The 14,852-nt window shown below is 43.8% G+C and overlaps 1 protein-coding gene across 5 annotated transcripts in view; it reads left to right on the top strand.

Moving 5' to 3' along the window:
• LOC119175799 (solute carrier family 12 member 9) overlaps positions 1-14,357 on the top strand; it is a 37,221-nt gene extending 22,864 nt beyond the window's left edge. Inside the window, exons 9-14 of one of the 5 annotated variants that reach the window (XM_075889349.1) lie at positions 1,261-1,385; positions 4,189-4,381; positions 5,587-5,829; positions 7,728-7,910; positions 9,407-9,775; positions 13,629-14,357. In XM_075889349.1, coding sequence (XP_075745464.1) covers positions 1,261-1,385; positions 4,189-4,381; positions 5,587-5,829; positions 7,728-7,910; positions 9,407-9,775; positions 13,629-13,952 — 1,437 coding nt within the window. In that variant the 3' untranslated portion in view covers positions 13,953-14,357. Of the gene's footprint in view, positions 1-1,260; positions 1,386-4,188; positions 4,382-5,586; positions 5,830-7,727; positions 7,983-9,406; positions 9,776-13,625 lie in introns of all 5 variants that reach the window. The other 4 variants (XM_075889348.1, XM_075889347.1, XM_075889346.1 and 1 more) reach the window with 4 other exon arrangements.
• Positions 14,358-14,852: the final 495 nt, after the last annotated feature.

Raw genomic sequence — 14,852 nt, 5'->3', positions numbered from 1 at the left:
TGGCCTCGCTATGCATGGGTGAGAATCACGTCGTGATGCTGCTGCGAAAGAATAGGAAGCAGCGGACATTTTTTAAATTTTGAGAATAAACGTTCCTTTGTTTTGCTAGCTGAGATCAGTTATATTTTTTCGATTTCACTACAACGACATTTTTTCCGCGCCCCGTCAGTTTCGTTGTAGTGGGGTTTGAAAAGTTCGTTGGCGCTGTACTGGCATGTATGTCAGCAGTAACTTCAATATATATATATATATATATATATATATATATATATATATATATATATATATATATATATATGAGAAACAAGTGTATACTTAAAGGCTCGTTTTTCGTGTTTACACAATATTAATGAGATATAACAGACAATAATGCCAAGGAAAGTATAGGGGAAGATATTAGATTAAATTGTTATGTAAATGTGAAGAATAGTGGGTGAAAAGATAACTTGCCATGGGCAGGATCCGAACCTGCGACATTCGAATAACGCATTCGATGCTCTACCACTGAGCTACCACGACAGCCATCCCCCCAGCCACTTTATTGGATATCTATGCCAATTTAAACGTAGGAGTGTCAGTCAGCGCCACTAGTAGCCATGGCGGCGTGTGTGGCACACTCTTTATGAGCCTGTTAGGCGTCACGTAGCACGGGAACTTATTACTAACTGGCAGCTGACCAATACCTAGTCCCTCGTATACGACCTAAAGGCACCAAGTCTGCCAGTACGAGACCCTCGTTAATGAATAGGAGAAACAAGTGTATACTTAAGGGCTCTTTTTTGTGTTTACACAATATTAATGAGATATAACAGACAATAATGCCAAGGAAAGTATGGGGTAAGTTATTAGGCCAATTGTAATGTTAATGAGAAGAAAGAAAAGTGGGTGAAAAGATTACTTGCCGTGGGTGGATCCTGCCCCCGGCAAGTTATCTTTTCACCCACTTTTCTTTCTTCTCATTTACATTACAATTGGCCTAATAACTATCCTATACTTTCCTTGGCATTATTGTCTGTTATATCTCACACACACACATATATATATATATATATATATATATATATATATATATATATATATATATATATATATATATATATATATATATATAGTTGGAAAGCATTGAATGGGTTAACATAAGGGTTGGCATATGATGAAGTGGACATTTAAGTGTGTCACAAATTAGAATTGTTGCACGCTTGTATGATATGACAAGAGCAGTTTATTTCCCTTATTGAAATGTGTGCCTTCGCTCCCCAGCTGATCCTGTTCATTGGCAGCCTCAACACCATTGCCCAGGTGACGTCGGTCTTCTTCTTGCTGTCGTACCTGTCGACCAATTTGGCCTGCCTCGCCCTTGACCTGGCATCGGCACCAAACTTTCGGTTGGTCGTATGCCTTCTTTCACATCTGGTAATGAGTACAAAGCTTGAGAGAGGCTTTTGACCTGCAGTGGGCTTAGTCAGGCTGATGATGATGACGATGACGATAATGACGACGATGACAAAGCTAACAGTGCAAATGTGTGGTATAAAATGTGTGGTTGAAATCAAAGTTGGAACCTCTCTCTTGTGAGTTTCTATTTTGTGAAAGCCTGACGTTAGTCTCGAGTTTTTTATTGGTTGTATGTTTTTTGGCAGTCTATATGTTATGCCTGTAATGACTCATTGTGGCTACAGTGGAACTTCGATTATACGTCCCCCAGTTTCGTGATGATCCACATTTTACGATGACTCGGTTAGGTCCAGGCAAAGTCCCCATAGGAATAATGTATTAAAAACCTTGGTTACGTGACGCAGTTTTACGCCGACCCCGCATCTTATGACGACATTCAGATTTCGTCCAAAAGAAAAAAGAATGCCTTTACTCGAATCAAGCGTGGACCAAATATTCACGAGTGCAAAATGTAAACTTGCGTTTCCCTAGGTTGACGATTAAGGAAGTAGAGAGCAAGACAGATATCTTCTTAGAATGGAAAATTTATTCTCCTGGAAGTTCATGCACTTCTACACACGCCGCAATCGCGTGTGCAAGTATCTGGGGCTGTTACCTAGTAGAGCTTTATCCACACAAAGTAGCTCCAGCCGGCCAGAAAACTGATATTTTCACGTTTTCGGTCCATGGAAACATTTTCTGGTTGACATACAGCTGATCTCCTGCTTTTGTCACACTCGCAGTCACAGGCTTGTGGAAGCATAAGGGCGCGACGCAGCTGTTTTCACTGTGAAAGATAAATTTCACAAGATGTCGACGTTCATACCAACAGCGGGGCATCACTAGTTGCACTTTACAAGGTCACAAATTACAACGTGTGTAGCTCTGTCCCACACAAAGGCATTCTACGCACACTCGTGGTTGGTCGCCTTTATGTGATAGCGAAGACACTGTGTCTGACTCTTCTGATGGGAGGCTATTGGCAACACGGTTTAAGTTTCGTTTTCACGCGCAGGCAATTTTCGGACTCTATTTATCGGTAGAAAGATGCACGTGTGATTCAGTTCTTTTTAAACTTGAGAATAGAGACTCGCTCGCACCTCTTTCAACTAAGTTACGATGCCATTAGCTGTCGCTGGCAAGAATAATTTAATCTGCCTTTCTAGGAGAGGCACAAGGTCGTGCCGTGGGCTTATTCAGGCGGTCTATACCCATTTTTTAGAAAAAGGCTGGGTGTAATTGCTATATTCTTAGTTTTTAGATTATATGATGCCCGGATTATACGACGGTTTTGCATGGTCTCCTGAAAGTCGTATAATCGGGGTTCCACTGTATATTGCTTTATTTATTGCTTGAATGAGGTATAGTAGTATGTTTCAAAATAATGTGTAATTTGTCATCTGCTGGAAGTTGTGTGTGATCTAGGGCCTTCACTAGCTTTGGCTATGGTTTCAGCAGTTTTCTAGTGCACCCACGGAGTTATCAGGTAAATGAAGCACACGAGTATTGTGCTGAAATGCATCTGAAAGTCGAGTGATATAATTGAAGTGAGCCCAGTTGTTGTATGTGGTGCAAATCAAATCTTTGAATGTCGAAGCCTCAACAGAGATCAGTCGTTTTATTGAACAACTTGAAGATATGATTAATAATTATAAAATGCACGAGTTTCACATATTATGTAAGCCCTCCCACCTCAGGGTGACACCGGGCATTGCTCGGGGCACTGTTTCAAAATAAACGTTTACTTCTCTCTCTCTCTCACATATTATGTAGCTTCCTCTCTTATTCGTAGATGCTGAGAAGAAACTATTCAAAACGTATATGATGATTTCGGTGGAATGTTGATGTGTTTCATAAATGTTCCACAAATCGGTAAAAAAACCCGATCATAGTTAGTAAAGTTGCACTCATCCTTAGTTTTGCGATGCAGTTTTAATTTCTTGTTGATAATATTCATTTTATTGTGTTGTGCTGTTTAACCTCATTTCTGCGATAAGCAATAAAGATTTGCACCAAGGAATGCACAAAAAAGTGTGGTAATTGTTGGTAAACAGTGTTTCAGTAAAAAGGTATTTTTTGCATGGTAAGAGTCACTTTTAGGCTAATTGTTTAAATGAGAACAAGTGCTATTCTAGTTACTTTCTCCATTGTACATTGATTATTAGAAGAGAAAAATCTTTGGAATTTTAAATTAACACAAGTTTGATTCAAGACGTGAGGTTTTGCTTTAGTGTAACAAATGCCTTTGGAATGGTGACTTCTGCCATTTGTTCTTTCGTCTATTTAGAATACCGTCAAAGTACACACAGCTAATTATGTAGAAGAGTGGCAAGAACACTCAAATTGGAAACAAAGCATTGTAGAAAGGAAAAAAAAAGTAAAGATCAATGTAGTGTGATGCAAAAAGGTGCCGTTACTAACGCAAACACTGGCAGTACAAAATGTAAAGGTTAATTAAGAGATAGCAGTAGCAGTGTGCAATCCTCATACAAAGAAAAAGGGCACTAGCTCAGAACAGCATCTTGCGGCACTAAATTATGTTAACAGCTAACTGAAGTGCATTTAAAAATTGGGATTGGTTAACCTCTGGTCACTGCTGATCTTGGTAGTTTATTCCACTCACTTATGCCGTAGCACGGCACTGATAATTTGTATGGCGTGTTTTATAGTTTTGTTGTTTAGGCTCTTGTTTTATGCGCTCCTTCTCAGCCAGATATAATTAACAGGCCTGTGCTCATTTGCACCGTCTTTCAGGCCATCGTTCAAGTACTTCTCGTGGCATAGTTCGTTGCTGGGCCTGTTGGGTTGTGGCACGATGATGTTCGTGGTGAGTCCTTTGTATGCAGCCATTGCCATCATCATCTGCCTAGTGCTGGTCATCGTACTGCACCTTCGCTCACCTCCCGTTCGCTGGGGCTCCATTAGTCAAGCTCTGATCTTTCACCAGGTGAGTGGTGGCACCTTGGTTTATCTTTACGTCTGTATATTTATGTGTGCATCTATGCATGCATCTGCGCTTGCTTCTATGTGCATGTACCTATGTATACATATACCTATGTATATGTATATGCTGCTATGTGCATGTACCTATGTATATGTTTGTGAGTGTGCTTGTGTGTGCAGCCGTGGCCATGTCTGTGTAGAGCACGCGAACAGACGGTTTTTGCTCTGTGGGGAAAAGCCATGGAGTATTATGAGGCTCTGACATGGTCAGCCTGCCAACTAGGCAGTGCATGCTCCTGATACACCTCTTCAGAGCCCGAAACTCCCTCAAGGTCTTGGCCCACAGAGCGAAAACCGGCTGCTCGAGCGCTCTACACTGACGTGGCTGGTCTTGCAGTTGAAAAGTATTTTACCTGATACGCATAGTGGCTGGTGGTTTTCGTTTCACCACTGAGTACTGGTTGATATCTGGGGCATTTGGTGCAGTCATGAAGGCTGCCGATTTCACCGTATCACATCCCGCAAAAGCTTGGTGTCCCACAGCAAGCCGTGGGCTCAGGGTATCCGCTATCATTTGTTGAGACCTGTACACGAGTGGTTGATTGATTGATATGTAGAGCTTACCGTCTCAAAACCACCACATGATTATGAGAGACACCGTAGTGGAGGGCTCAGGAGATTTTGACCACCTGGGGCTCTTTAACCTGCACCCACATCTGAGCGCCACGTGCAGTCGTGTTGTATGGGTACATGCACATACTAGATGTAATGTACACAGCATAGTTTCTTGGATCACGGTTGTAGAACAGCAGACATTGAACTTCAGTGAGCATAAGTGCGTCTAGCACAGGATTTATCCCTTAAATAAAAAGGCTACAACTGTAAATGACAAGCTAGTGTGCAGTGGCACCTCAAAGTACTGCGAGATAACCATTGCATGAAAATGGATGTCTTTTAACTCAGACAGAGGGTGATCGACAACATCGGCATACTTCCGTCTGCTTTTTTTTTGTGTCACGTATTCTGGGCTCCGCATGTGCAATTCTGATGATTATCGGCTCAAGCAATGCCTCTTTATTTTCGGTACATGCTGCCTCTTTTAGAAACATTTTTTTTTTTTGTGGCAGTTGGGTGTCGCATTGGCAGAGCAATGTGATAGGTGTGCGCAGTGTGTGTTGAGCGGTTTTTCTTCCTTCGTCTGACATGCAGGTACGCAAGTACCTTCTCTTGCTGGACAGCCGCAAGGACCACGTCAAGTACTGGCGGCCACAGTTCCTGCTGCTGGTTGCCAACCCGCGCTCCTCACTGCCGCTCATCCTGTTCGCCAATGACCTCAAGAAAAGCGGCCTGTATGTGCTCGGTCACGTCAAGGTCGGCTCGCCCAAGGACTTCAAAGCCGACCCTGTCCTGGAGGAGTACCCCTACTGGCTCGCCCTGCTTGACAAGCTCAAGGTGTGTAGCCTCGCACGAGTTGTCAGCGAAAGCTTGTGCTGTGGGGTTGTAGAAGCCAGTCTAGACTTTTAGAGGGATGCATTGCGGAAGTTGGACGTTTCGACAGAATCGACTTTATGTTGAAGAATAGAAAACTAACAGAATGTCGAGAATTTTAATGTTGAAGAATATTAATGAGAACTTACGTTAATATTGTGTCTAACAAAGAAACAATGAGCCGTTAAATTTCCACTGTATGTTCAAAGTGCTAGTTATTGCATAGCTAATATGTTATGAAGTAAATTACGTCTTTAGCACACGCACATACCTAACTCTTTTAGGGTCGATTTTTTAGGTGAAATGAGTCCTAGGTATGTGTATTTTTTCGTTGCTGAAATTAACTCATCAAATGAACCTGTTTAAGAAAAAAATTTTCTAAATTTTTCTGGGTGATCTTATATTGACAAATAAACCATTCGTGTTTTACACAGATGCTTGCTTCGTTAGTAAAAGCTAGATTAAATAAAAGAACCCTGTACAATAGTGAAAAAGTAGTGCGTTGAAATAAAGGGCCGTCTAGTTCACAAACGTACAAAAATACTTAGTGCATGAAGTGGCATTAAGGGGGCAGACTGCTCTTTGGGACCAAAAAGTGACAAAAATATTCATTTTTTAAAATCGACATATTTGGTTTCTGCAAGTATTTTTCTATCTCTCTGCAAATTTTCACGCACCAAGAAGTAGTAATTTTTTTGTAATGTCATTTTAACTGTCCAGATTCTTGGTGCTGTTAACATGCAGAACCTGCAAAAAAATGGGGAACCGAGTTTGAGGCTTCTTTATAATTTGCCAGCACCTTTGTCTAAAGCTCTACTACCAATTTATGAGCGCCTTCGTGAGGATTGCTAAACATGCGCACCATGATCGTTGCTTTTTGAAGAAACTGTGTGTTTTCAGTTTTTTCCATTTTTCTCAAAAAAGTAAATTTGTGACTATTCAATTTTGAGGCCTCAATATCTCTGCAGCTAGGGCAGGTACAACAATATTTCTATTTGCAGTGGAAACCTGTATGTGTGTAGAATGCAAGTATGGGAGCAAAATTTAGAGCACATGCCCTTTTAATTAATTACTAATCAAAATAGTAACACAATTCCAACTGCTTTTGAAAATGTATAGTTCATTTTGCTGCAAAATAACCAATAAAGGTCTAAAAACAAAAAACTCTTCCATACTTTCACTCTATAGTCATTAGTCTATGTTGGCATATCCTAAATATCACTTTTAATTAAGCACTTTTTTTTCTATGGTGGCCTTAAACAATAGGGAGTGAACTTTAGTTATCTCAGCAACAAAGTGAGTTACAGGAAAACTAATTACATATTTGAAATCAGCAGAAAAAACTGTATAACCCTGTGCAGTTTTATCAAGATCACTGAAGAAATAAACAAAAAATGTCTAAGACCAGTCTGCCCCCTTAAGTGAAAATGTGGGGGAGAAAGGCATCTTTTGATCCAATTAACATCTTGATTCGGAGCACTCTTTGCTAGACTAACTTGCGGCAGAGAAACAGGCACGTACTTCCATAGCGAAAGCCAACTGTACGGGTGAGCACATTAAAGGAAACTGCATACTTGTGAGTGAGTGAAAAGAAGTTCTAAACCTATAAAACCTTTTGGTGAGCAACACACAGCAGCAACAGCATATTCATGTCACTGTTGTCACAGCCACCCTTATAATAGTATGCACATCCATCTACGCTGTACTTCAGCTAGGAATACAAGTTCCGAGGGTCTGTTTTGTCCTGTTTCAGAATATAACTTTTCTTTAGAAGCAATGCCACATTTGGGGCAGTCACCATTTCTTTCTGTGTCCACGAGAAGCGACGAGACCTGCTGACGGGTGAGCATTTGTCTGTGCAGGTTAAGGCATTTGTGGAGGTGACCATGGCACAGTCTGTGCAAGAGGGGCTGCACCACCTGGCCCGGGTATCCGGCCTGGGAGCCATGAAGCCCAACACTATCTTGTTTGGCTTCTTCGATGACAGCCACCCGACGGACTTTTTCGACCAGAATAGCTCGTTCAAGGACCTGAGAACGGCCAAGGTTGGTGCACACCGACAAAGGTCCGAGAACGATCGCGGTCGTGGGGACTGTGACGAACAGGCAAGCAGAAAGGTGACAACGGATGAAAGAAACTGGTGGTTCAACCTTCTAAAAAATTGGTTCAGCCTTCTAAAATTGGTGGTTCAACCTTCTAAAAAAGAAGTACGACTTGGTGGTGGCCATAATGGCAGAACATTGGGGCAGCTCTGGAGATGGGGGTTTCTGATTGATAAGTCCTAGAGTTCACCTGCCGAGATAATTAAGTGTTTATGGTGTTTGACTGCTGACACGAAGGGTGTGGGATCAAATTACGGCAGTCACATTTCGATGTTGGCAGAATGCTAGGGGCCTATCTGCTTAGACTTAGGTGAACAATAACAAACCCACATGTGGTCGAAATTTCTGGTGCCTTCTATTGTAGCTTCCCTCAGAATCGTATTGTGGTTTTGGGACCTCAAACCTTAAGAATCACTACAAGTCGTATAGTTCGGCACTCTTAATTCTCAGTGCTAAAGTGTGACATTGGGCTGTCGCAACCTGGGCTTGCTGTTTGTTAGTTGGTCTAGCGTTTCACTGTGTCGATATAAATAAACACAAAAGCACTGCTTGCCCATACTAGTCTGGCTTATTCTTTTGTGTACTCAACTTGCAGCAAACCAACCTAGGGATGTCAAAACGGGCAGCCAGCAATCTGAGTGTCAGTCAACTGAAAATCCTTATATATTGAAACTGAACTGTGTCACAAAAGCATTCTACATTTTACAGGTAATTCAATATACAAAATATTTTATATGTAAAAAAGTATATTCAAGGGCATTTCACACCTGTTCAATGTACACAACAATTCCTTATATGCGGATTTTGACTGTAATGAACATGGTTAAAATGAAGTAAGCGGAGAGTAGTCTTGCCATTACACTGTGTTATGCGATTCCACCCAGCTGAGGAATGTGCCCGAGTGGTGCCATTGCAGCTATTGCTGGCTTCACCTGTTTCTTCGAAGCTTTTTCACACCTGTGATTAGTGCCAACCGCACGAACAAGCGAGTCGAAAAGCCACTGGTCGTAAGTTGGCGCAAATGGCCGCTTTGGTCACAAAGTGACTGCTTTGGTGCAGTCGCTCACTGCTTTATCTTACAGTCGTGAGACGGAAGTCGCAAACCTCTGAATCAGTCACATGCGCAGGAAGAGGAGGTCGGCTTACTATAGGCCTTTTCCGTATTTGTGAACAGTGGTAGGCGCCGTCAACATACTGAGGTGCTTGGGCCTGTGTCGCTACAAGTGCTTCTGTCAATAGCTCCTACCGCTGTTTGCAAACAAGGAATAAGTCTATAGGGGGCGAGGACAATGCGAGCAGACAGGAATTTTTCGCGACAGCAGATACAAGTCACAAGCAGTTGTGAACGCCGGTTGCCTTGAGTCACTTCTCGGTTACCAGTTGCAAATGGTCATGTGATTGGTGAATGTTGCAAGTGCGAACGAGCCTTTATTCTCCAGGTGCGTGAGGAGGAGTTCCTGGGCCTGCGGGACGCGTCCAGCCGGGATCGGCCGTTAGGTCCGGCAGAGTATGTGGCCATGGTGTACGACTGCATGTTCTGGATGCAGAAGAATGTGTGCCTGGCACGCCACTTCCAGCATCTGGACAAGGCGTCCGTAGTGCGATCTCGCACGCGCCTCTACATTGACGTCTGGCCCCTGAACTTCCTGAACCCAGGTGACAGCCCCGGCGTCATCGACAACTGCTGGCTCTTCACCATGCAGCTGGCGTGCATCCTGCACATGGTGCCCGGATGGAAGCACGCCACTACCCTGCGCATATTCATGTGCATCGGGCCCTGCGGCGCAGGAGGCGACGGCGGCGAGGAGGTGTGTCCATGGCTCTTGATTTTAAACCTTCTGCTTGCCTTCCTTGACCTCTTACATGGTGGCTTAGCAGGTGCGGTGTTGCGCTACTCAGCTCGAGGGAGAGATTCCCAGCTAGTCAGCCGCGTTTAGTTTTGGTGACATGCAAAAAGATCAGTCTATAGTAGAGTTTCGTCAAACAGCACATGAAGAAACTTTAAAGATAAGCTCCATTTAACCGAAGTTTCTTTTATTGAGAGACGAAGCAGAATTCCTACAGCATGAAGCGTAAGAGGCAGCTGTTCCATTTAAGCAGCAATTCAGTTTGAGTTTTCCATTTACCAAGAGTGTATTGTTCTTGGATGCCCACTAGAGGACTCCAGCTGGTCCTAGTCGGTCCAGTCTCCCACTATGGCATGCCTCATAATTATAATGTGGTTTTAGCACACTAAACACCAAAAGTGTTTTTTCCCTCTCCTGCCTGCACCCTGTGAGCTTTTGCAGAACCGATTTGACGTGCTTTTGTTCTTATTCACATCACTGGAGCAAACAGCTGCACCGATTGTGCCAATTCAATACAATTCTCCATTTTTGCACAGAGCCGCGCCAAAATCATGAAATTTTATGAAATTACGTCGGGCTGCGCCAAAATATTCGACCAGCCTCAAAATTTTCTCAGTTGCGCTAATTTCAGCAAGAAATAGAGGCCTCGTTGGCCGCCTGTAGTTTGCGTCATTAATCAATTTAGGGATCCAGGCATGCCCAAAAGGAAGCAATGAGAATAGAGGGCATGCCCAGCCTGCGTGCTGCTTGAAAAGTGGGGGGGGAATAGACATTGTGGGGCCATATTTACTGGGCACAATGAAGGAATTGCTATGGTTATGTGTTGTGCAGTGTAGCTGGTTTAGCAGTTAGTGGAGGCGGCATGTGCGGCTCCATAAGTCTCGTACTGAGCCATTGCGGACAATATTCATGCTTTGTGCCGCGTTGTTAGCTACGCAGGGTTCTCTCGGCGGTTATTGTACCCCTAGGAACGTTTAAAATATCCGTTAGCCACTGGGCCTCCACAGTGTGTAGAACGAGCGCATATATTCATGTGCCATGCGGCGGACGACACGAATGAAGTACTTGAAGTGCTCAGCAAAATTGCTTTCGACCACCATTACAAAACAGAACCACGACGAACCCCATGCGAGTCAGGAACGGTTGTGCAGTGTTCCTGCTTGTGACAACGGGGGAAACATTTGTGCCCTGCAAGACGCATGAGGACATTATGTGCACATATGTAGTTTTGTGTTTGATATGTGTTTAGTAAAAACTTTCATGTGTGTATAAAACACTTTTTCTGCATCGCTTGCTGTGCTCGCCCCCATAGCAGCGTACTCTCGGCATCACCGCATTCATGTGTCACTTGCTTCGTGCTTAAGCAACGCTGTCGCACAATGCTGACGGCGGCGTGCTTGTGGAACACGGGCACGATGACCGGGCGCCGCGTCGGCTGCATGAGGGGCATAATGCAACCACATAAAGCAGGCACACTGCCGATCATGTTGTCTGTACAGTGCGGGAATAAATGTAAAAACATCGACACCACACTTGTCGTAGCCAGGGCATCTAGCACGTGTTTTCTTGTGCCTGCTTCCTTGTTGGTGAGCTGTTACTTGCTGTTAACTGAGACAAAATGATTTCGCCAACAGTATCGCACAGGCCCAGCGTGTAGAGTCTCGTTCCACTGGTTTCGAATTGCCACCGCACGCGTATGCATGCTGTGCAGTGCACGGGTTTTTTGAGCCGGGGAGAAAGATGTAGCTTTTACCTCGCAAATTGCATGTAAACAAGAGAGGAGAATCTGCCCAGTCAATGAGGCCGACTTTCGGCTTCAGTAAGGCTTCACACATAGAGTTTCCTAAATATACACTAGAAGGAACTCTGGCACTAGTGTCTACAGGAGCTGCAGCGCATGGCGCTTCAGCGAGTTTAGGAATTATGGGTAGTGTGTACACGGATTTGCCTGGTCTTTGTGCAGTACACCAGTGGTCTGCGGAAAAGCGTTTTAAGATTTAGAAGAAGCTCTTAGCACTAGTCATGAGACACAACACACTTCGTTCAATTACTCATGCGTGTAACACCGCATAATTGTGAGTACTAATATGATTGCCGAGGTCCAAAAAAAAAAAAAATGCCAGGCCTGCGTGCAATGTACAGCACAGTCACAGCGAAAGGTGGCAAGGCGGCCTTTCAGAGTCTTTTTTTTTTTAAACATTCATTGGGTAACTGTTGCAAGCACACTTGCATGGTACCCCACACCATGAATTGTTATCATTTTTGTGTAGTGGGAAGGTATTCATTGGGCCATCCTTTGTCATTCTTTGGTGAAGTGTGGTACCCACTACCCACAAACAAGGAAATTTGTGCAATATTGTTATACTGTGCCTGACGGCACAGAAATATGCCTGAAGCTTAGTATTGGGTTGGAGCATTCGGCCACTAACTCGTTACAGAATTTGCATTGTTTGAGACCACCTGGTTGTTCCTTCGCAATTTTAAAATGCTTTATTACTGATACTACCGTGATTCCTTCCTCGACATCAAGCCTGCGTTGGGGCAGCCGCGGCGGATAACAATGGTGCACCCGACCGTTGTGATCTCGTGACAGCCTTTGCTGTAAAACGTTACTGACAATCATTTGGAGTACTGTATTATATTTCTGCAGCCCTAAAAAAATCAAACAAAACTGTGCGCCAATTTTATTTATTTTTTTGCCACCTCTACTTCTCAGCTTTAGGAATTTTCCAAATCTCAAGGTCGACAGCTTGGCAGATCCACATTTGAATCTTAAAGAGTCTGTCAAAGGATTTGACAAGCAGGGTAGATGTTGATGTGGACTTTATCATTGTTTGGTGAGTGGTGTATTCAAAGTACTACTTTTATTGAAATAACAGTGCTGTACATATATATTTTTTAATCTAAGCCTTCTTTCTAATGCTGTTCCAAATAAGGTCTTTCATAATAAAAAATTAATGCTTTTTTCACCGTAACCTGCTCCAAATTTGGATCTTAGTGCTCCAAAAGTAACATTTTGCTGCTCCGAAAATTGCTCCGAGTTCTATTTCGGCTGTTGCACTGTTGACAGTAGTGAGATGTGGACAACACAGAGCACAGCTGGCTGGTAATGCTTCGAAATGAAGACCTGGATGCCAAGTCCATCATTGCGCATTTGTATTGCAACCACTATTCATGTACGAAAGAAGGGAATAGTTGTTTTCTTAGTACATACAGTCCTAATGAAAGCCAACATATAATGAAGTCAAAGAAGGTAGTACATTAATGTTTTTGTTTCAACTTTGTTGTTGTAATCATGATACTATACGTGTGGAGAAACTAAAGTGGCCGAAAAGGCGTGCTGCCAGCAGAGACCGAACCTGCAACCTTTAAATAGTGCTCGCAATGCTTTACCAATCGAGCTACAGGAGTCGTCATCCGCATTGAGAATTGATGTATGTTGAAGTACATTGCGCCACATTATTTGTGCACATTTTTTCATTGAGTGTGCGGACAAAGCATGTTTCAGTTTGAGACACCAGTTAATTTTTGAGCAGACGTTTTTTTTTCTTCACGAATGGCCTCTTGACATTTTCGTTGGCAGAGATTCGTCGACTTTAGCTTCAAGAGTGACTCGAGTTACTCCTGTTTGCTCATTTTGGGTGTCTAGGGACACTGGTTTCATCTGCCTTATAGGGTGTACAGTGCACAAACCGTCTTTATCTCTGAGTGAGTGTGCTAACAGCGGTAGCTAATGAGCCAGGCAAGCAATGCTGGCAGGCTGCTTGTATCTACGGAAACTGCCATCACGTTTGCCTCGTCCTCTCGGAAGCAGGTTGCTCGCCACCGCCGCCACTGGGAAAGCATGCTGCAGCTGCTGCGCATAGAGGCGACCATCAGCGTGGTGCTGTGGGACCACGTGGCGGGTCTGCTCGAGGGTCCGCGCGAGGACTACCTGCACGCCGTCAATGCCATGATCAAGCAGCACAGCCAGACGACGGCCGTGCTCTTCCTGTACCTACCGCCACCCCCTCCGCCTTCGAACGACGGTGATGCCCAGCGCCTCGCCTACCTCAACGAGCTAGAGCTGCTCACGTCGGGACTGCCCCCGACATTGCTCGTGCATGGCATTTCACCCGTCACTTCCACCACCCTCTGAACAATTCGGAAGTGATAGAAGGGCGTGCAGGAGACAAATTGCCAGCAGCTGTGGCGACCTTGGGAACTCTCGGAGAGTGTTTACTGATAGACTTTTCCTTCATTATCTGCCTGGCTGTCACATTTTGAGAAGCCGTGTGAACCTGCACGCAGAGAGATTGCTTCATTCATACTGTGCATGTGTGTTGAAGTGCCGTGTGATAGAATGCACCCTTGGTCGAAAGAAGGTGAAAAACGATGAATGACCCTTTATTTTCGTGCTAAAAGTGACTGTAGCTTTTTTTTTTTTTTTTTGTAACACCATATGTTTGTGTTCGCATGTGTCATTTTGAAACTGAATCCTTCTTTTCTGGACAGTGTTAAAGCTAAGCAATCTCAATTGTTTTTTTTTTTTTATAAGAACTTGCTACACTCACTTCTATTTAGTGAGCAGCTCTCAGTAAAGAGATTTCGTAATCGCTGTACGAGACCCAACAGTTTGGCAACTAGGTTTCGTACGACTTGCTACGCGGCTGCGTCCATACTTGGAACCAAAGAAAGACGTGCTTTGAGGCTGTATTGATGCTTTCTTGGCATACGCGTATGGCGCCTTCTTAGGAATCCTTGTAAAGCACAGACGTGAACAGTTCAGAGTTTCATTGCATGCATAGCATCACTTCTTCATGTAGAGCAGTTTACAGCAGACAGCACGCTCAGATCCTTCCGTTAAAGAAGCCGAAGTACTGTATTGTGTGATGAGGTGTGCATGTTTGTATGTGTTGTAAACAACCGGGCTGCCTCTGGGGACTTTAGTAGCCTGTAAATTATGCGCGACAATACCATTCCGGGGCCGGATATAAGTTGTCCGTGAGGCGCTGCTTTAGTTGGGCAAGCGACCTTGCATGCAAGCGTGTTGTGATGC

Source organism: Rhipicephalus microplus, chromosome 3 (assembly GCF_043290135.1).
Source record: "Rhipicephalus microplus isolate Deutch F79 chromosome 3, USDA_Rmic, whole genome shotgun sequence".
NCBI classification, from domain to species: domain Eukaryota; kingdom Metazoa; phylum Arthropoda; class Arachnida; order Ixodida; family Ixodidae; genus Rhipicephalus; species Rhipicephalus microplus.
The sequence above is the reverse complement of the archived record's forward strand: the minus strand, read 5'-3'. Positions and strand labels throughout refer to the sequence as shown.